Raw genomic sequence first — 23861 nt, forward strand, 5'->3', positions numbered from 1 at the left:
AATTGAAAAAACACGATTTTCGGGCGCCATTTTGTTTATAAAAAAAGTAGCACACTATCTGCGGACTTTGCATACTTATATTATTAATATATACAATAATAAGATTCGATTCCAGCAATAAAATTGCCAGTAAATACCTTTTCCTTGTATTTTGCTAATTAGCCCAGAGTAATTGGTGACGCAGTGAAACCAGAAAAGCTGAATGACAGAAAAAAAAACTACTGCAAAAGCATTTTGGGCCCGAATGGCGTGAAGTTTCTATTTGGTTCTTATTAGTTACATAATTATTGCTTTAAGATATAATATTTTGACCCTTAAAACCTCCCTTGTTGGAGCTATATATACAAAATTTACTTATCCTAAAAGAATAATTTCGGCTTGCATCGATTTACATAAAAATTTGGGATTAGGATCATCTCACCCTGTACTTCATATTCTATATCATGCTCAAGGGCGTTGATTATTTGTAGGGGTGTAAACTACCCCTTATTGTCAAAAATTATATAAAAACATTGTAAACTTTATTATGGGTAAAATTTGATTTTGATTGGTTAAACAGTGATTGTTTTATGCTTTAGGATATAATATCAGAATATTTCAACCCGTAAAAACCACCCTTAATAACATTGCAATTTTTATAAGTAGATAATTTAATAGATCTATACAGAAAAAAAGTAGAATTAAAGAATTATAAAACATTTATTTACACAAAAATACGAATTTAAAAATAAGTACAAATACAAATAAAAATAGTTTTTTAGTCATCTTCCAGTATACGAACCGGTTCTGTGGTATAATATACATTGAAAATACTCTATAAGGGGACTATTCGAATCCTTCGAAAAAAAAAAATTCGTTTTATAAACATAGCTCCTTTATTTTTGGCGATAAAAAGTTTTTTCGAAAATGATTTTGTATGACTTTTGAAGAGCTATAAAACTATGTAAATTAAATTCCGTAAGATCCCTTAGTTTTTAATTGGGGTGGGTAAATACAGGTTTTAAACAGCTATATCTCGATAACTATTCCCTGTAATGAGAATCTATGCACAAGGAAATTTTAGCTATTAAAAAAAGCTACAATTTAGCAATGTTTCATTTTTTTGTATCTCCAGTATTTTCGGAGATATTTTGAGGAAAAAGGTGAAAAATACGAAATTGCAAAAAATCTATTTTTCTTTAAATTCCAATTTTTTTAAAATTAGGCCTTTTAAATAGGTCAAACTTCTTGGGTGTATTGATATAATACAAATATAAAAGGAATTACAGAAAGGTAACGACCAATTTTTAATAAGGAGGGTAGTTAGGGGGTTGTTTTCACTGATTTTTTTAGTAGAAAAAAGCAGGTACCGACATTTTTCTGATCATAAGTCGCTCAATTCTTATGCTAGAAACTTTTTATTATTATTTTTTGAAAGGTTACTTGAAAAAAGATTATCTAAGTTTTCCTCGAAAAATGCAAAGTTTTCCCGTTATTTGGCTCTGAATATTTCAAATCATGCATTTGACGAAAAAAGCTAACCTTTAACATGCCGTATCTCGGTTTGTAGTGGTCGTAAAAATATTATAGAAAAAGAATTTGGTTTGTGTTACTAAACGATACAATTTTGATACATATCTACAGTTTTTTTTATTGAATACATATTTTTCGAGTTGTTCTCAAAAAAACCCTCTAAAAAAGTCGATTTTTTCATCGAAAAACTGCGAATAACTCGAAAATTATTAGTGTTACGAAGAAAATGTAAAAAACATTTTTTTCTTAGAATTACTTTTTACATCGATTTACATGGTTAAAATGTAATCAAAAATTCCCACCCCCTGAGATGGGGTGGCAACCACCCCAAGGTTTTAGCGTACAGCGGCATGATATAGAAAATGATCCTTGGACTATTCCCTACCTTCTGTGAAAATTTCAAGTAAATCCATGCTGGACGAAAAAATTGCGACCCAAAATGCTTCATTTGCTGGACTACTTTGTATATTTAATAAAATTAAAATTTCAAATTTAAAGCTTATTATAGGCTCAACCATTCAGGGAATTTGATGAAATCTTCAGACCTTACTAGATATAGTAGTACCAATGTGACAGTTGGTAAAATTTTATGCACTCTAGAAAATTGGTCTTCCTGAAAACTTTTTTAGATGGTTTTTAGTCATCTTTGTAATTAGGCTACACATTTGTTCAAACTATTACCTTCATATATGAAAATCCAAGTTCAATAACACCAACAACCGCATCCATGTGGTAAAGTTCATAAAATTTTCCAACTTTGAAAAACAAAACTGTATCCATGTGTCGACTCTTTAACTCCCACCACTGTTTCATAACCGGTGTTAAGGTAGTTAAATACTTCTCGGGGACATACAAAGTTCGACAATCATACTCTGGATGATCTGGTTTTCTTTTATTAATGTCTCTAATATTTTCAGGCTTCAAGAAGTCTAAAGTGTTATGTAACCAACTGGTGTGCATATCAGTAGCTTCATTATTCGTTGATGACTCTTGACCTTGAGATTCATTTGAGACTGGTTTGTTTAGAAGGCCTTTTACCGGCTTTTTTAGGCTTACAGTTTCCTCATCGGAGTCATCCTTATTCTTTTTATTTTGAGATCCATTTGAAACTGGTTTGGTAAAGAGGCCTTTTACCGACTTTTTGGGACTTACACTCTCCTCATCAGGGTCGTCCTTAATCTTGTTATTTTTGACGCTGCCTTTTTTTGATTTATTTGGAGATGAATTTTCTGCTTCCGAGCTACTACTTGATCTGACATCTCTTTTAGAAGTTTTCTTTTTGTTTCCTTCATTATCGCTATCTGAAGAGTCATCGATTACTTGTCTATGACGTTTCTTGGTTGTAATTATTTCTTCCTCATCATCACTTTTAGCAGGTTCTGAAAAAAAAACTTATTGTTTGTGTATAATATTTTCATAAAAGGGTCTAAATAAGTCAGTTAGAGCTGTCCTGAGTCCAAAAAAAGTACAGGCACAGCAATGCCTTTATACCTAGTCTGAGTTGATGCGATAGTGTAAATGCAGCACATGTTAGTTTACAATTATTGAATCAGTCGTTTGAGAAACCTGACATGTCCAAAATAATCGATTTTTGTTTTTTTGGATTGTTACTAACCTATGAGTTTCAAGAACCCTGTTTACATTCTATATGAACCTAAAGACTTGAGGAATTTTTCTGAATCAAGAGAAACCCGGAAACACCATAGATATGAGATGTTTCTTCTACTTTTTCACAAGTTTGCTTTTGTGGATATGTGGGGATTCTCAAACAACTGATTCAATTGTCGATCATTGTGTTAAGTATAGTGCCCCCGTGCACTAGGCAGCCTGGCTTTTACCTCCGACATGTATGAGCAGCCAGTTATGTCCATTCCTCATAAAAAACGTAAAAAAAAAAGAAAAGACCTTCATCCTCTCCTTTTAGAATGTCACTTGAAAGGCTTATTTCAAAACTATTTCAAGGATGTTCATAGATTCACAGATTGATTTTTTAACAACAGAGAATAATGTTAGTTTAATCATTTGATAACCTTTTGGATAAATTAAGAAATTTAATTAAGGGCTCGGATACTCCTATGCGAGCTAGCATAACTCCAGAAGAAAAATTGATGATTACTTTAACACTACTTGGTTCTTCTTCTTCTTCTTCCTCTTTATAAGCAATTCTGCTTGTTCATTGGCGGATTGATACCTCTATGGAAGGTTGGCACTCCATCTTTTGTGCAGACGGCTGATACTTCTTCTACCGATTGGTGATTTATCTCTTGCTATTTTGGCCACAAGTGTCTCCCCCATTCTGGTTATGTGGTTATTCCATTCTTTTCTTCTATTTAGTGTCCATTCGTTTATACACTATATGTTACATTGTCTTCTAATGTCTTCACTCCTCTTTCGATCTCTCAGTGTATTTCCTGTAATTATTCTCAGTACTCTCATCTCTGCCGTTTCCAGTAGTCTTTGTGATGTGGCTGTATCCGGTCTTGTTTCTGATGCATATGTCATTAATGGCCTTACACTGGCTTTATAAATTTTTGACTTCATATCAGTGTTAATATGTTGGTTTCCCATATAGTGTTATTAAGGCATCCTGCCAGTCTATTTGGTTGTTTGTACTTGATTTCTCACATCTTCGTCCAAATCTCCGTAACTTGTTAATGTAATTCCAAGGTATTTTACTTCCATTACTGGAAGTAAAATGTTGTGTTTTGTTGACACAACAAATGCTTGGAGACTGAAGACACCATTCCATTTGTCTTCAGAATCCCCACTGTGGGCAGCCAACAGGCTGCTGGTGCAGCATGCTCATTCTAGTGGCTGCTGCAGCAGTGCTGCAGCCAAGTAAAACAGAATATTGTATCTGATCTGTAAAACTGATTATGAGAAGATATTCAATGAATTCATGGCACAGCATACTAACAGATTCATTCTTACAAAGTAGATAACACAGAACCTAAACAAGAAACTGGGTTGATGTTTGATGCAGCACTCGATGATCAGTCATCACATCACTTGAATGCCGAAAGAAGACATGCAATTCATTGCCCAAATGTTTGCTGAGGCCAGTCTGCAGTTCATGAGAAACTGGTGATCTTGCATAAAAGGATTTGACATGAAAGTGAACATCATTTTCATTACAAGCCCTTATAAAAGTAGGGCTTATAAGTAACAGGTGAGTCGTAGTCATCTATTTTATGGATATAAACTGTTTCCCAGTAGCTAATAATTATGGCATAATTGAAACGAAATGTTCTGTTGATGAATGTTATGAATTCCTTTGACCAACCTTAGGATAAATAATCAAATTTTAAAAGAGCTAAAAGTTAGCCAATGGCTCTCCAGTAAAGTCCAATAATTAAAATAGTTTGGACATATGAGAGCAAACAGGGAAAACATGGAAAGACTCATTATTATACAAGGAAAGGTGGAAGGCCAAAGATCACGAGGAGGATTCCCAAGAAGGTGGATCAATCAAATTGCAGGAATATGCAAAAGACTATGCATGAGTTAAAAGAAATGACCAGAGACAGAGATCTTTGTAGACAGTCAATAGCCAACATCATGTCGACCACTACACTCCCTCCGAGGGATCAGAATTGAAGAAAGAATAATCATGGCATTAGATACATTTAAGTAGTAAGATAAAATAATGGTTATAATATAAAACTAAAGGAACCCTAGTTGACTTCAATTTTTGGATGTTGTTTTCCTAATGTTAGGAGCTTAATAAAATATTACGATAGTGCTGGTGATTATTAAGGACTGGATACAGAAACCTTTCTTTTCTTATTATTTTTGGATGTAATCCATTTTGTTAATTTAATAACTATGAGGTTAGCATATTGTAAAATCAAATGAGTACCTTTCTTTGTATCTTCTTTCTTTGCAACCTTTGGGCTTGAAAAATAATTAAACAATGTACTTTGTCGTTTAGCCATATTACTACAACAAAAGTTATTGATTATTTGGTATTATATTAATGTTTAATATTTTAACAACAACTTTGCCGCCAATTCCGTAGGAAAGCTGTTTTGAAATGACTCTTCTTCTTCTTTCTCCATTTGGGTGATGGTCTTTGGTTTTCTACTATTTAACTCAGCAGCCAGCCTTAAGAATAGTGTATAAATTTAAAAATTTTGTGTGATTTCCTGAAAATAGTTAACAGTAATTTGAAGCATTTGTCTTGTAAAAGTAGATTTAGAAAATTTTTCATTTGATCTGTATTTCCCTTTTATCGATATCGATCCAAAACAAACTCACTTTAATATGTAGCCTAAATTCTTTTCCTTCTCTGTGGTTATTCCATCCTTTTTTTTTAATTAGTATCCACTCGTTTATACACTGTACGTTACATTTTCTTCTAGGTTCACTCCTATTTCGATCTATCAGCGTATTTCCTGTAATTCTTCTCAGTACTCTCATCTCTATCGTTTTCAGTAGTTTTTGTGTTTTGGTCGGGTCTCGTTTCTGATGCATATATTATTATTGGTCTTACACTGGCTTTATAAACTCTTGACTTCATCTTAGCGATAATATGTCGATTCCGCCACATAGTGTTATTAAGGCATTCTGTCAGTCTATTTGTTTTCTGTACTTGATCTCTCGAATCTTGTCCAAGTCTCCATAGCTGGACAGTGTAAGTTCAAGGTATTTTAGTTCCATTACTCTTGTTCAATACGGATGCCATCAATTTATATTTTACATCTAATTGGTTCTTTGATTACTATTGTTTTAGTTTTCTGAGATTGTCATATTAAATTTTTTGCTTATATTAAATCTGTGAACTAGTCTTTGCAGATTATCTTCATCTTGGACTATCAATATTGCGTCGTTTGCGTAAAAGTTATTTATACTTCTTTGTTTCCCATTCCGTATCCTCTTTGTCGATTTTATCCATGATTAAATTAAAGAGCATAGAACTCAACGGTTTCCCATGTCTATAATGTTCTGTAAGTTTCCTATGTCTATATGTTCTGTAAAGTTGTTTTCAATAGTTTTTATGATGTTTAGGGGAACTTCTCAATTATACAGAAGATGGATTACATTTTTGAGTCTTACTCTGTCAAATGCTTTCTTCAAGTCAATTAGACACAGAAATGATGGTCTATTATACTTTAGTGACTTCTCAGTAATTTGTCTTATGATGAATATTGCATTTGTAGAATCTGTACACGATCTTCCAGTAAATATTTTTTGACCAATCAAAATTAAAGTTTGTTAAAACTGATGTTGAAAAATAGATCTTCCATTTTTTAGATGATTTGGTCAAATTCAGGATATGACGTCATATGCCACCAATTTTTGGTTTGATCAAATATTTGACCATATGCTACAGACTTTATACTGACAAGAACCTAACCAACTTGATTTCTGATTACTCGATCTCTATTATCTCGTGGTGCTTTCGATGTATATAATCTTCTGTTTAGCAGTTTGAATAAGGTGTTGCACACTACCATTTGTGCTTGTATACAAAATTCATTAGTATTTCGTTTCTCTGGTTTTTTTCATCTATTCCAACTTCGCAAAGTAATCCTGATGACTTTCTTCGCCGATTTTGGCATTTTAGCCGTCCATCACTGCTGTGATTTCTAAACTAGTAATGAAATAAAAACGAAAAGGGTAAGAACGATTTATTACATTTTCATTTGTACAAACTGAATATTCCTACTGTAACAATTATTTTAGTGTATTTTAGACAACATGATACAGTTTGTTACCTTAAGATCACGGAGCTATTTTACCCATGATACTATAAATAACAAGATAATATATTGCACATCCTGAAGTCGTGACGTAACTGGAGACCGGCAAGTTCGTAATAGTTCGTAATCATTCGTAATGTCCGATTAGTTTGAATTGTTCGCGGTTGTAAGCTAAGTGTATTTTATATTTTATTTTTGACGAAATTTTGACAGGAATCTCGACAATATATTTTTTTCGAATACATTGAAGTTTAATGTTATGTTGCTAATTGAATAATTTCATCACAGAATGCATACAAATCCCATTTAACTTTATCAAGAATTAAAATTCAACTTCCGGTCTCCAGTTACGTCATCATGCGCCAACTCGGACATATTTGAGCTACGGGAAGATACCATCTCGTTATTTATAGTATCATGATTTTACCTATTTTAAGTAAAAAAGTTTTAATATCAATAACAAATCTCAAGCCAAAAATTAACGAAAATTGGACAATATTTGAGGTTGCATTATTTTACAAAATGTAACTAAACGTTATAATAGTTGTAGCAAATGATTTTTTTACATCCTGGTGACGTTATGCAATTTTGAAAAACTTTTATCTTATACTCCAGGAAACAAAACATTTAAAAATCTAAAAATACTGCCCCATATTTTTCAACTGGAATATCTGAAGGAAGTCAATAGAAAAAGCGTACCATCTGGTGGCTATCAAAATTTTTACCACATCGTGGTTTTTAAAAAATATTAGCAAAAAGCGACTTTTTTTTATTTATTTCAATATTGTGAAAAACTGCGCATTGTAAATAAAACATTCAACAGGCGACTTTCTTGAAAATACTTGCTCTTTAAAATGAGATGTTCGAAATTAAAAAATGTTTATAAAAAAAGTTGCAAATTTAACCCAAAAGTAAGCATTTTTATATAGAATTTTATATACAGTGCGTCCATAAAGTAACGGATAAATTTATTATTTCGTAAACCGGCGACTTTAAGGCAAAATCCCGAAACAGGTCGATTTTTATTTTTAATTTCCGATTTTTTGGCACATATATCATACTAGTGACGTCATCTATCTGGGCGTGATGACGTAATCGATGATTTTTTTTTAATGAGAATAGGGGTCATGTGATAGCTCATTTGAAAGGGTATTCAATTCTCTATTCAATAATGTAAACACTAACATAATTATTTATATAGGGTGTTCAAAAAAACCTTTTTTTTTAATTAAAATAATTGAGACAAAAAGAAGAATGTATGTAATTTATTTAATTCAAAATGCGTTTTACTACTGCCAGAAAATAGAAAAAAAATTTATTTGACGAATAAACATTGATTTTCGCTTAAACCAGTTTTCGCCAGTTCAAACTGGCAAGAGGCAGGTGGGTGGCAGCTTTAACATTGAATTTAAGCTAAAAACAATATTTATTTGCCAAATAAACATTTTTTTCCTGTTTTCTGACAACATTAAAACGTATTTTGAATTAGATAAATTACATACATTCTTTTTTTTGGCAATTAATTTAATTTAAAAAAAAATGTTTTTGGACACCCTGTATAAATAATTATGTTAATGTTTCACATGAGCTTTCACATGACCCCTATTCTCATTTAAAAAAATCATCGATTACGTCATCACGCCCAAATGGATGACGTCACTAGTATGATATATATGCCAAAAGATCGGAAATTAAAAATAAAAATCGACCAGTTTCGGGATATTTCTTTAAAGTCAGTGGTGTCATGGCAAAATTAGCAGTGCGGGAACGCAGTGCCGGAACGCATTGCTAATTTTTGTTTACAAAACCTAAATTCTCTATTATTTTTTTTTCTTTTCTTAACCAGTGCGGGAACGGCGTTCCCACGCGTTCCCACACCATGACACCACTGTTTAAAGTCGCCTGTTTACGAAATAATGAATTTATGCGTTACTTTATGGACGCACTGTAGCTTCTATAGAATGTGATGCTTCCTCAATGAGCATAAGTGTGCTTGATGAGTGTGCCTTTTACTCGGGGGATAATTATTCAGACGTTAATAATTGGAAGTAGTAATAATTTATAAAAACACGTTCAAAGAATTTAATTTAAAAAAAAACAGAGTATAACTATGTCTACTTACAATTTAAAAATATCTATATTAATTTAATGAACTAATATCTTGTTCAATACATTAATATGAAGGAACCCAATGGTACGACTATGAAAGACATATTTTAAAATGTAAACAGACTTCCTCATCTTATATAATGTAAAAAAAGAGTACTTACAAATGAAATGAGATATCGGGATATAAATATTTCGTTTTTTTCTTTTCACTTTTCACAAATATCACTCAAAATAGAGCCAAAATAGCGAAAAACAACTCTTCCTCATTTACCTTAAAAAGTAAACAAATATGGAACAAGATTTTCAAGTTTGACATGGACGTTTGTCAGACAGAGAAATGTAAACACCGTTGTCACTAATAAATAGTTTTCAGTGCTTCTACATATACAATAATTGGCTCATATCTATTATTCAATGATATGAACACTTGATATTTTAATTACAATTCAATATGTAAATTAATATAACTGAAAAATTATTATTTTAGTTTGATAGCATCTGTAGAGTATTGGGACCGTGCAAGTACGGCAAAGCGACACCTATTTCTACGCTCTGCAACTTTATTCGCACTTTTAATTATATTGGCCAATTATATTAGTCCTGGTTACTGGATAATTTTCAAGGCCATAGTCCAAAAAAATAATAAGAAGAAAAAATAAGATTCAGGTTATGTTATTAAAACGTAAACAATTGTATGTAGTAAATAAAATTAGTTATTAAAATGCAGTACTGCAAGCAAAATACAATTAATTAAATTTACCTTTATATAATAATTGCATATCATATCAATATTGTGGAGCAACATATAATTTTTCTTCTTCAATGACAGTAGATATGAAATGTACGTCAACTTAACAATTTCAATTGACAATATGAATTATTTAAGAAAGTTGCAATATTTCTCCTCTATTCGCGCACGATCGTTTCTCAATTCCCTTCCAAGTACTTGCACACCGCGAATAAAATAAGAAGTAACATTTCCAGCGATACGCGAATAAGAAATTTTAATAAAAAAACGTGACAACATGTGAAGATGCTTAGATTGTGACCTATTCAAATAATTTTGGCTCCACAATTTTATGTAAATAACTGAGTCCATATGTGTTTATACGTCCATGGATATAATAAATAATCTTGGAGTTAATATAGGCAACATGAGTAATGGATTCAGTAGCTTTTAAAAATACAAAAATGAAAGTTATTTTAAATTATTGTTTGTTATGAAAATGTTCGATTGTTTGATGTGAAATAAAAAAATATTCTAATTTCTATTATGAATAATAAATTTCTGATTTTCAGAACCTATATTTTACGGCAGTAATTTAAAATTTTAATAAAACCATTTTAAAAACTTGTTACTCACCTCTACAATTAGAAAGCACAATACCAAAACGATTAATTCTCTAAAAAAAATCTCATAACTGATTTAGTAAATATCGTTATAGGGTATTCTTAACACTATTTCTTATCTTGATTGTTCAAAAAAGTATTTTCATCTCGATTTTTAATAGTTTTACGATTATCACAATATAATTCAACCAATTTTATGGATTACTAATAGTCTAAGATCCGATAGGTATAAGAACACTTTTCACCGATCTGTGAAAAATTATTTGATATGTAATTTAGTATGTTAAAAATTATAAAAAAGAAGAGGTGCCCAATATAATTTTGTCCAAACCATCATTAATTAATAATTAAACAAATGACGTTTTATAAATTCTAGAGTCCTTTTCATGGGCATTTTTCAGTGCGTCACAAATGATAGAAAAAAAGGTAAGTCCGTGATAATACACATTTATGACATTTATTCTAACATGACATTTTAGTTAAATCTGACAGTTGTCACATTTTATTTGTAATTTGGCATAAAAACAAATCAATTGTGTTTATTACATTTATAAAATGGTATTTTCTTTGATTTGTATAGTCTTATAAATTGTACAGATTATATTCGTAGATATATTATACAGGGTGTCCAGAAACTCTACCGACAAACGAAGACAGGAGATTCCTCAGATAATTTTAAGATATTTTAACCCAATTCACCTAGTCCGAAAATGCTTCCTAAAGAAGCTAGAGCTCTTTGAAGATGGCGTCTTGTAATAGTTTTTCTTAAATAACTCCAGAACGCTTCTATTGAGAAAAACGAAAATTGGTACACATATTTATCTTCCAGAGATAAATCGACTCCATGCATTGCGAATTTCGAGTACCGGTCATAGGCGTCCGTTTTATCTTTAATTTTTAAGCATTTTTGACTCTGGACTATTAAATTGAGAGATATTCTACAACTAAAAGGTACTCTTGTTTTAGGTCGATAGGATACACCGTTTTCTAGAAAAATTGATTTGAAAATTTTTCTTTTTTTGAATTTCCAAAAAAAATTTCAAAAAAAAACTATTTAGAAATCTGAAAACTGGTACGTTTATTTATATTTCAGAGATGAATCGATTTCATTAACTGCGAATTTCTAGTACGGGTCATATGCGCCCGTTTTGGGTAGGTCAACGGTTATTTTATCGCATAGCATTTTTGTCTTTCATTTTTAAGCATTTTTTACTCTAGATTATTAAGTTATGAGGTACTCTAGTACTAAAAGTTACTCTTGCTTTAAGTTGATAAAATACACCGTTTTTTTTTTTAATTTTTCAATTTTTATTCAAATTCAAAAAACGAAAAATTTTCAATTAGATTTTTCTAGAAAACCGTGTGTCCTACGGACGTAAACCAAGAGTACCTTTTAGTACTAGAATACCTCACAATTTAATAATCCAGTGTCAAAAATGCTTAAAACTTAAAGACAAAAAAGTTATGTGATAAAATAACCGTTGCCCTACCCAAAACGGACGCCTATAATCGGTACTAGAAATTGGCAATGGATGGAATCGATTTATCTCTGGAAAATAAATATACGTACCCATTTTCGTTTTTCTATGGAGGTATTTAATAAAAACTAATTACAAGAAGCCATCTTCAAAGAGCTCTAGCTCCTTTAGGAAGCATTTTCGGACTAGGCGAATTGAGCTAAATTGTCTTAAAATTATCTAAATAATCTCCTGTCTTCGTTTGTCGGTAGAGTTTCTGGACACCCTGTATAATTCGTAAATATTTTTTTTATTATAGCGCCATCTATCGACAACTAGAATAACTAGAATAAATGTTATAAATGTCTGTAATCACAGACGTGCCTTTTTTTCTGTCACATACAATTTAATACGTTAGAAAGAAATCGAAAAACTGTGACGCACTGAAAAATGCTCATGAAAAGGACTTTACAAAAAATTTTTCGTCCCGGGCAGATATTACTTTAGATTTTTTAAATCATTCGAAACAAAAAAGGGCTTTTGTAATTTTCCTCTCAAGTTGATCGTTATCGAGTTATAAACAATGTAACCATTGTCAGTAATGAACTAATAACAAAAGTTAACTATTTTAAATACCTAAAATGTTGGATAAACGAGACACTAAATACGGATGAAGAAATTAAAACTCGTATAGAAATTGCAAGAGGGGCATTTATGAAACTTAGATCTATTCTGAGCAATTCTCAGCTGAATTTACAACTAAGATTTAAGTTCGTAAAATGTTATGTGTATCCTGTATTACTATATGGATGTGAAACCTGGATCATGAAGGTTAACATGATGAACAAATTAGAAACCTTCGAGATGTGGTTATATCGTAGAATGCTCAGAATATCTTGAGTTCAACGCATTTCAAACAGAGAAGTCTTAAACAGAGTAGGACAAGGCGAAGGTGACAATGAAGATGATAAAAAAGAGAAAACTTGAATATCTGGGACATATAATGAGAGGCGGCAGATACAGGATACTGCAGTTAATACTCAACGGAAAGATCGACGGAAAAAGCGGAATTAGTAGGAAAAAATATTCATGGCTCCGAAACCTTCGTCAATGGACTGGTTTATCAGCAGATAAATCAGTTATCAGATATCAGTTTGTCATGGAAGCTACCCACGCCTAAAATTTTACACGCTACTTAAAGAAGAAGAAAATGTAAAACTAAAAAAAAAACGAAAAATGACGATGTTCAAGGCTCAAAAACGTGAGTAAATACTTAAATCCAAGTTCAAACCAGAGAACAACGAACACATGTGTTCGATGTTCTCTGTCCAATCCTTATTCCTATCAGTTCTTGTTTGTTCTAACATGGAGTTTTTCTAACATTGTTTTTTAGTTGTTGGTGCAGCCCGACCGCCCGTCTTCTCATAAGGAACCTTTCTCATTAACCATGGAATGCTACCTGGGGTACACTTGTACCCCAACCTTGTTTGTAAGTTACACCAATTTGCAGTAGTGGGTGTGGAAAATATGAAAATAGACTTATAAATAATAATATAATTAAATATTTTTGTATACAAAATAAATTCTTAACATGTTATCTTAAGATTGTTTTTGTTATAAGTTCTTAAAATATACATATTTATACCTATAAATATTTTAGATCGATTTCATTTGGGGTACCACTGATGGTAGCCCGATGTAGCAGATTCAGTTAAGAAAATAAGTGTAGCAATCCAGGGTTAATAATTAAAAAAATATATTGTATCGCCAACCGTCACTAAAGTCATTCATTATTGTACTCATTTGTCCTCATTTGCGGCAGTAAAGTAACACTTTATTGTACTGAAAGAAGAATTTTACTTTACCTGCCGCGATTAATCAAATTATCCGAGATTGAATGTAAGTGGTCGATGGCAGTTATCGAATGGCGAGTATTTGAGTGAACTTAAAATTTATTTACTTTAATTATTAAAAATATTGTACACAATTGGCGATTATTCAATTTCAAAAAGGAAAATTCTGTAGTATTTTGTAATTATATTCATATAAAATAAAACAAAACTTTACCAATTTAGCAATTATTCAATATTGATAACTATCGATTAAAAATCGAAAGCGGCCATCTTGCAAAAGTTATCTGTCATCATTATAATAACGTCTAGAATTTAAAAAGTTTTTAAATTGTAAATTGTAAGTGAGTGTTAAAACCAATATCAAACTGTTGGCGATAAAATTTTGTATGTACCATGTCAGTAAAGACTCTATCGAACTCGTCTGTTATTCGCCTCGCTCGCTCTGCTCATATCAGACTCGTTCGATAAAGAGTAACTTTACTGACTTGGTACATAAATAACTATTAGAATAAAACTTATCGGGAACTGAGAGAAAAAGTTTTGAACTTGAATTTAGCTACTTGATGATTACAAAAATAAAAGAATGTGTGTGTGTGTACTTTGTACGCACGTAAGAAGTTATACTTCTATTATTATGATTTCAACGAAATTAATATACTTAACAGGTTATTTGTATTTTATTTAAATATTAAACTAACTTTCTTTACCTACCACCTTTAAAATTTTTTGAAGTTATACTTCTTTACGGGCGTAATGACGGTGAAATTTTATATGGGAAAACCTAGCGACCGGGCGCATGCGCATTATAACTTTGTTCTGATTGGCTGTTCAAATGACATGACAAAAATTATCCAATTGGCAGCTGTGGCACAGCTGTGGGACTGTGATTTGCTTATAATGTATGCTTGTTGCGTTTTAAAATTTGTAGGAAGAGAAACAACAAACAAAAAGTTAGTTAATGGTTATACTGCCTTTTTAAATAGTTTTCATATTATATTTTTGGACTTATTTACATAGAAGAGATGATTATTGCATGCCAATGTGAAAGCTCATCAAACTGTGACTAGTATGAGTGCCGCAGATCTCGCTTATTCAAAGCTAAAGAATCTTTCACTGGTAAGTGTTTTATAAATAGTTGATCAAATTTTGTTATGATATTTGAACATAGCCACTTTGCACGACGCAAGTGATTGCGAAATTTATTAGTCGTTATACGGGCTCCGATACCTACCTTGAACCTACCAAAATACATAAGTAGTATGTAATACTTTTATTTACATAATTTGATTTCAATTCTAAATCATTTCAATTCAAAATCAAAATAATTTGATTTACATAAGTTAAAAATGTCAAAAGGTTAATCTGTTTAGTTAGACGATCTTCGCACATAATGACAAGCTGTCTCTGTGGCGAAGTTTTAATGCGAGGTGAATCCCAATACAACGCAAATACCAGCCGCGTGGTAGGTTGGTTCGAATCCCAATAGAAACTTTTATTTTTTTATTTTTTTTTATACATTTTATGATTGTAAGTATATTTATTATATAATTTTATTTTCAGAAAATACGTATTTAGTTAAAAAATTTTCCGACAATTAATGTTCAGAAATCATTTTTGGCATTTTTAATGTGTTTGTGTGTGTTTTATTTTTTTATTATTTTAATTTTTGGCACTGTTTTAATAAAAATGTTTGAGAAGTAGTAAGTATAAATCAATTTAATATTTAAATAAAATTTAAATAAAAAGTATATTAATTTCGTTTATAATCATATAATCATATAATAGAAGTATAACTTCTTACGTGCGTACAAAGTACACACACATTCTTTTTTTATTAAAACGATACCAAAAATATATAAAAAAAAAGAATATGAATCGTCCGGGATTTGAACCCGGGACCTCTTGATCTCCGGTCACACGCTCTACCACTGAGCTATATACCTTTTGCTTTGAGAGGTTACAAGATTTCTCATACATACTGATAAATTTAATAGACCAAGTTAAATATACAAAAATACTTTAAATATACTTACTATTACAGTATTTCTCATGATCATCTTTCAGTGCGTCACAGTTTTTCGATTTCTTTCTAACGCATTAAATTGTATGTGACAGAAAAAAAGGCACGTCGGTGATTACATTTCGTCGGTGACATTTTTATAACATTTATTCTAGTTATTCTAGTTGTCGATAGATGGCGCCATAATAATAAATTATTTTTTTTAATCAGATAATAATATTACAAATATAATCTGTATAATTTATAAGACTATACAAATCAAAGAAAATACCATTTTATAAATGCAATAGACAAAATTGATTTGTTTTTATTCCAAATTGAAAATAAAATGTGACAACTGTCAGATTTAATTAAAATGTCATGTTAGAATAAATGTCATAAATGTGTATTATCACGGACTTACCCTTTTTCCTATCATTTGTTACGCACTGAAAAATGATCATGAAAAGGACAATATTATAAAATATCTTATTCCGGAGGAAGACAAATCCAAAGACACAAAAATTATAATAAATAATACATTTACTAAGAACACTAATATATACTTTTATATGATATAATATGACTTATTTGCGCTGACAGCGCTGATACATACATATCTTGAAAGGTTAGCAACGAAATACATACTGTATGTGTGCGCATGCGCCCGGCATTATAAAATTTCGCTCTCGATCGTAAAGAAGTATAACTTCAATAATATTTTTTACTTGTGTTTTTGAGCCTTGAAAATCATATTTTTTCGTTCTTTTTTCAGTTTTAAGTTGTTTACAACTCGAAAACGACCAACTTAATTACATATCAAATAATTTTTATCCATTAAACAGATCGGTGAAAACCGTTCTTATATCGAATCCTCTACTATAAGAAAAGCTAGGAACAAACATTGTAATGTAAAAATATTTGGAAAAGTTTTAAAGCTTAAGTTACACGTGAACTTTGGAATGTAACGTTTATATAAATATCTGTTCGTTAGATAAACTGTCCGTGAATGGGCTAACTATTTCTTTGGTGGCGAAGTAAAAGATCAGACCAAAAGTAATGGAAATTGGCAGTGCCGGCAAAGCTTTCTTGAATATGGCTAGCAGTAGCAGTGTCAAACATAAACCCTAAAAAAAGGTAATAAACATTGAGAATCTTTAATAAATATATACACACATCAAAATCAAAACACACAAAACCGGTCGTTGTATGGTTTAAAAAATTGAAAAAAATAATTAAACCAAAATTATGAATTAAAATTTAAAAATAAAGTCGTAGGCTCTGGTTCGTAGAATGTATGACCACTTCTGTTACTAGTAACATTTCGATATCGATCTGGTATTTTTCTTCTTCAGGTGCCATATCCGCTACGGGATTCGGTCGCTGACCAGCGAATAGAACACACGTGTTTAGCTCGTATCTTAACTCGATTCTCGGGCAGATATAGCAATAAAACAATTGTGTTATACAAAAGTGCAGTGTAACTATAAACCAATATATGTAGGTACATAAATAAACAACCTAATTAGTTAACTAATTATACAGTGAAAAAATCGGAAAAAAGTAATTCCAACGATAAGGAATTAAATTCTTGTGTAAAGTGATAAAAACTTGTGTGATATCGAATATAAACAAAGCAGGTTTTTGCAGTAGGTGGAAACAAAACAATATTGTGAATGGTGTATTTCTACAGGAAAATAAAGCATATTAATAAACAGAATCAGCTGTAAGTAGAAAACTTTATTATAATATAATTAATTTTATTATAAACAGATAACCAGGGCCGGATTTTGATTTTGATTTTTACCTAGGAATAAAAGTGCTGGAAAATTAGTAACGGCTAGCGCGGGTGCGGGTGGGAATTTGAACTGTGAGTAGAGTTCTCCACGAAACTTCACCCGTGACGCATTGACTAATAACTCTAGCACGAAAAATAACTAGGAATTAAGAACAATGAGTTCAGATAGCGAATTAGATGATGAAATGAAAAGGAGAAGGGAAGAGGAGGAACATCCCAGCAAAAAATCAAAAATAACAGCTAGAACATCACAAAAAACAGATGAAGATAACATAAGTGGAATGGAACAAATGATGAAAATGATGAGGGAATTAGCAATGGATATAAAAGACATAAAAAAAGAACAATATAGATCTGGAGACGAAATCACACAACTAAAGAATGAAATTAAAGAACTGAAAGATCAACAAAGCGGCTACAAAGATGAAATAAAAAAGCTGCGAGAAACAAACGAAAAAGCTATAAAACAAATAGGTCAATTAGAAAAAGAAATTAGTATAGCAAATGAAAAAATAGAGAAATTGGAAAGAGAAAGAAAGAGAAAAAATGTAATAATACAAGGAATAAAAATTGATACAAATGATCAGAAAGTTTTACGAGGGGCTATGGAGAATTTTATGGAAAAAGAGCTACAAGTTTCAGTAGATGTAAATGGAGCAAGGAAAATAGGAGAAAATACTGTCATAGTGGAACTCAACAGCGTGAAAAACAAAATAGAAGTAATGAAAAATAAAAGTAAATTAAAAACCAAAAAGGACGAAAGAATCTATATTAATGATGATATGTCAAAAGAAGAAAGAATTATTCAGAAAGAAATTAGAAGCAAGGCTATGGTAGAGAGGCATAATGGAAAAAATGTAAAAATAGGATACCAGAAGCTAATCATTAATGGTGAAATATGGACATGGAATAACAACCAACAACAACTCATAAAAGAGAAAAATATACAACCAAAAAACTAGCAATACAACGAAAGCAGACTGAAATAACGGAGATGACATGGCAAAGTACAGGTACACGAAATAGACAAAATGTACAGATTATTAATGAAAAGCAGCCCATAAAAGAACATATATTAGTAGGAACATGGAATGTAAGAGGAACATACGAAGAAGGAAAACTGAAACACCTAGTAGATGAATGTAAAAAATATAAATTCGAAATAGTAGCACTACAAGAAACGAAACAACTAGGCCAAAACTCAATGGAAATAAATGACTATTTATTTTTCAATAGCGGAGGCGAAAATAGAATGTTAGGCACAGGATTTGTAGTAAACAAAAAGCTGAAAGATCTAATCGTTGACTTTAAACCAATTTCAGAGAGAATATGCATACTAAGAATAAGAGGAAAATACCAAAAAATAACATTTATAAACATACATGCACCGACTGAAGAGAAAAACATAGAGATAAAGGAAGACTTCTACAGTCAAATAGATACAGTATTCGAAAATATTCCCAAATACGATATAAAAATAGTACTAGGTGATGCTAATGCCAAAATAGGAAAAGAAGAAATATACACACCCACCATAGGAAAATATAGTCTGCATGAAACAACGAATGAAAATGGTCACCTCTTAATAGATTTTGCAAAAGAAAAAAACATGATCGTTATGAGCACGTACTTTCAACACAAAAGAATATATCAAGGAACATGGAGATCACCAGATGGAAAAACCATAAATCAAATAGATCATGTGCTCATCGAAAAAGACATGGAAAAATGTATAAAGAACATAAGAACATATAGAGGACCGGATGCAGACACAGATCACTTTATAGTCGGAATACAACTTAAACAGGTTATACCAGTTCTTAGAAATCAACAGAAAAAAAGGTACAAAGTAACTAAACATATTAGACTACTGTCAGAAGAAGAACAAAGTAAATATGAAAGACTAGTCACTAGAGAACTGGAAAATATTGCAGAAAATGAAAACATCGAACAAAAATGGACGCAAATAAAAGTATGTATGACCAAAGCAGCGCAAGTCAGTAATAGAAATATAAAAGATGGATTCAAAGAATGGTTTGATGAAGAATGTAAAATAGAACTGGATGAAAGAAATAAGTTAAGACTCAAAATGATGCAAGTGAAAACACCAGAGATGGAGATACAATACAACGAACAAAGAAAACGAACTAAAAGAATCATAAGAGTAAAGAAAAGAAAGTACAACGAAGATAAATTGAAATGCATAGAAGAAAACTATAAAAATGGAGAAGTCAGGAACTTATATCAAGGAGTAAAAAATGAGAAAAAGGGGTTCCAAAGAAAACCTGTACACTACAAAAGCAAAAATGGAAGGAATTTAGTAAGCGACGAAGAAATACTGAGCAGATGGAGAGAATACTTCGAAGAGCTTCTAAATGAAATTCCCACAACAGAATATGCAGAAGAAGAAGAAGAAGGACCGAATGAAAATATTGATCAAGAAGAAATGCAGGAAAGACCGCCTAATGAAAAAGAAATAAAAGAAATAATAGAAAAACTAAAGAAAAACAAGAGCCCAGGTAAGGATGAAATAACAGCTGAAATGTTTAAATATGGAGGACCAGTACTAATTAAGCATTTGGAAAAGCTGATAAAAGAAATTTGGGAACAAGAACACATACCAAAAGAATGGACTGAAGCCACACTGTGTCCAATTCACAAAAAAGGCGACAAAAGTTTATGCCATAATTACAGGGGAGTAGCCCTACTAAACGTTGCATATAAAATACTTGCAGTACATATAAAAGACAAGATAACACAAAAGATAGATAATGACATAGGAGAATATCAATGTGGATTCAGAAGAGGACGCAGCACGGTGGATCAAATTTTCCTGCTGCGTGAGATACAAGCGGAAAGCTACGAATACGGAAAATCTACAATGGCCCTATTCATTGACTTTAAACAAGCTTTTGACAGAGTTAAGCGAAAAGAAATATACAAAGCACTATGTGAAATTGGAATTAGTAAAAAATTAATAAAGATGGTAAAAGTTACACTCAGAGAAACAGAGAACAGGGTTAAAATAAATGGAAAGGAAACAGATAAGTTTAGGGTCGGTGAAGGGGTACGACAAGGAGACCCACTGTCATCACTGTTGTTTAGTATCCTTCTTGAAATAGTCATCAGAGAAGCCGAAATTAACAGGACAGGACTTGTATACCAACAAAAACACCAATGCTTGGCATTCGCTGATGACATAGTAATGATAGCCAGAAGCAAACAAGAATTACAAGAAATACTAAAAAGACTAGAGGCGATAGGAAGAAAGAAAGGGATATACATAAACGAAGAAAAGACTAAATATATGGAATGGACAAAACGAGAATACACACAAGGACAATACCTGACAATAAACACAGAGGCAAAAATATATAAATTCGAGGAAGTAGAGAGATTCCAATATCTAGGAGCGACATTCACTAGGAGACCAAATATAAAAGAAGAAATCCAAGCGAGAATTATGGCTGGTAATCGTTGTATCTTTGCTCTAAACAACTTATTGAGAAATAAGAACATATCTAGAGGGGCTAAGATAAGAATATACAAGACAGTGATAAGACCTATAGTCTTGTATGCCAGTGAAACATGGACGATGAACAAATCCGAGCAAGTCATGCTTAAAGTATGGGAAAGAAAAGTCCTAAGAAAAATATTTGGCGGAAAGATATGGAATGGAATGTGGATAAGAAGACCAAATGTGGAATTGGAGAGGATGTATGGTGAACCAAACATAGTAGGGATCGTAAAATCACAAAGACTGAGATGGTTGGGACATATCCAAAGGATGCCAAACACGAGACTTCCCAAAAAAATACTAACGGGAGGAATAGGAGGAAAGAAGAAGAAAGGTAGACCGAAAACCAGATGGAAGAAAGATGTTGAAAAAGACATAGAAGAACTGAAAATCACAAATTGGAAAAATAAAGCAGCAAATAGGAGAGATTGGAAAGGAATAGTAAACCAAGCCATGGGCCTTCTAGGCCTGGAGAGCTAAACTATATATATATATATATATATATATATATATATATATATATATCCGCTACGGAGGTTGGCAATCATCATAACTATTTTAATTTTTGAGGCAGTAGCTCTAAATAGTTGTTTTTAGCTGCATCCAAACCATTCTCTCAGGTTCTTCAGCCGTGAAATTCGTCTTCTTCCGATGCTACTTCTACCATCTATCTTTCCTTGCCTTAATGACCTAAAACGCGCGTTAGAATGTGAACGGTCTCCAGTAAAATGTATGTAGTTGCAATCGCGCGTTATCAAAACCCGCGTTAAGCGCCTACCTGAAAACGGGGCCTTAGCTCATTCCTCATATCTTCCACGATTTTTGAAAAAACTCACACTCTTTTGACATGTAAAATTTGAAGTTTTCAGCATGGAATTGGAATTCGAAATTTGTTAAAATTTCGGGAAAACTTTTAGATAACTATTCGGCAGCAAATATTTCTTGGCGATTTTTTCTCCAGGATTTTTTGTCCAAAAAAATTTGTTGGGATTATTTGTCCGGGATTTCTTGTGGGGATTTTTTGTGGGGATTTTTTGTCCGGAGATTATTTGTCCAGTGATTTTTTGTCCGGGGATTTTTTGTCCAGGGATAATTTGTGGGGATTTTTTGTCCGGGATTATTTGTCCGGACCCCGTTTCAAGTCAGGGATTGAGCAGGCTAGGGATATTCTGCTCTAAAAATTTCTCATGATTCTTGCAACATGCAATTTCTCATGATTCAAGAATATGATCGCGATATTCATTTACTGTTAAAAATCCTTCAATATAAACGAGATCAGTTCTAAAACCTATTGAAACTCCAACCCAAGTCATCAAAGTTTCTCTTTGACATCCGTCAAATTCTTAAAAACGGTTTGAAAGCTAGATGCGTTGCCAGATGTGACTGTGGCTGGCCACTGTCGCTCTTCTGGAACGGCACGTTTAATTTACATAATAATTTACGGCTAACTACTTTGTGGCGCCACAGAGTAGTGCTGCAAAGTGGTTCGTCTGTTTCTGGGGTTAGAATATTAGTTATAGAAACCAAAATAAGCTAAAACGGCTTTTCAGTAATAAAAGGAATGTAAAAAATACTGATATATTATGTATCGTATACTTACAATTAAAATAGCTACAAAACATGCTAATGTTGTATTCCAGTCTCCATATGAGGACGCTTTTCCAACAAGTACGCTGTAAAATATAAAATCGCCCAAACCCAATTTAACTCCACCTGCAAAATAAATTTATTTTTAAAACTTATTGTAATGCAAAGTGTGTATCATAGGGGGTGGTAAAAATCAAAATATCAATTTTTTTTTTGACGGGACAACTTATAAGGAGATTAAAGTAAACAACGGCGTAAACCAAGGTGACAAGCTGAAAGGCAAAAAACATATGGAATGAATAGAAACCTACTGAGAAGCAAGACTCTAAGTAAGAGAACAAGAATGAACCTATATAAGACCTGTTGTTACATACAGAATGGAAATAATGACGATTAATAAGAAAGAGTTTGAAAATTGAGTGAGACTTCTGAAATTTAAAAGAAAAATAATGAGAATGATACTGGGTCTCAGCGTAACGAGAGAGTGCGAAATAAGAATGAAAACAAATGCCGAAATTGAAGAAAAAATAAAGGGAGAAAATATAGTCATATACATAAAAGGAGAATAATATATACCCTTCGATTAGAATATATAGGACATATTATTATACAGAGACGTCCATACTCTGAGCGAGATATGCTGAGAAGAATAACTAACTGTACCCTACTATGGCCCAAGTGTAGAGAAAGACCTAGAAGAAGATGTCTGGATGATGTAGAAGATATAAGAACAATAAATGTTAAAGACTGGAAAGTTCAGTACAAGGACAGGAAAAATGGAAAAGAGTCATGACAGCAGCAAAGACACACAGCAAGCTATAAATGACATAGAGGAATAATCCTTCTCACCCAAGAATAGAAATTTGAACTCCATGGCGTCAGCTATAATTAGGGTTACAATAATTTATTAGGGAAAAATCCGGACAGGTGTAGTCCAAGGGGTTATAGAAAATGTAACATGTGAACTTGACTGTGTT

General features: G+C 31.9%; 2 protein-coding genes across 2 annotated transcripts in view; both read right to left on the bottom strand.

The window, feature by feature from the left end:
* LOC114338387 (probable DNA mismatch repair protein Msh6) overlaps positions 1–5533 on the bottom strand; it is a 48482-nt gene extending 42949 nt beyond the window's left edge. Inside the window, exons 1-2 of the mRNA XM_028288979.2 lie at positions 5372–5533; positions 2194–2891 (exon numbers count right to left, since the gene is read on the bottom strand). Coding sequence (XP_028144780.1) covers positions 2194–2891; positions 5372–5447 — 774 coding nt within the window. The 5' untranslated portion in view covers positions 5448–5533. The remainder of the gene's footprint in view (positions 1–2193; positions 2892–5371) is intronic.
* Positions 5534–7127: 1594 nt separating this feature from the next.
* LOC114338388 (presenilin-1) overlaps positions 7128–23861 on the bottom strand; it is a 34143-nt gene continuing 17409 nt past the window's right edge. Inside the window, exons 6-7 of the mRNA XM_028288980.2 lie at positions 22898–23010; positions 7128–17109 (exon numbers count right to left, since the gene is read on the bottom strand). Coding sequence (XP_028144781.1) covers positions 16954–17109; positions 22898–23010 — 269 coding nt within the window. The 3' untranslated portion in view covers positions 7128–16953. The remainder of the gene's footprint in view (positions 17110–22897; positions 23011–23861) is intronic.

This window comes from Diabrotica virgifera, chromosome 3 (assembly GCF_917563875.1).
Source record: "Diabrotica virgifera virgifera chromosome 3, PGI_DIABVI_V3a".
NCBI classification, from domain to species: Eukaryota; Metazoa; Arthropoda; class Insecta; order Coleoptera; family Chrysomelidae; genus Diabrotica; species Diabrotica virgifera.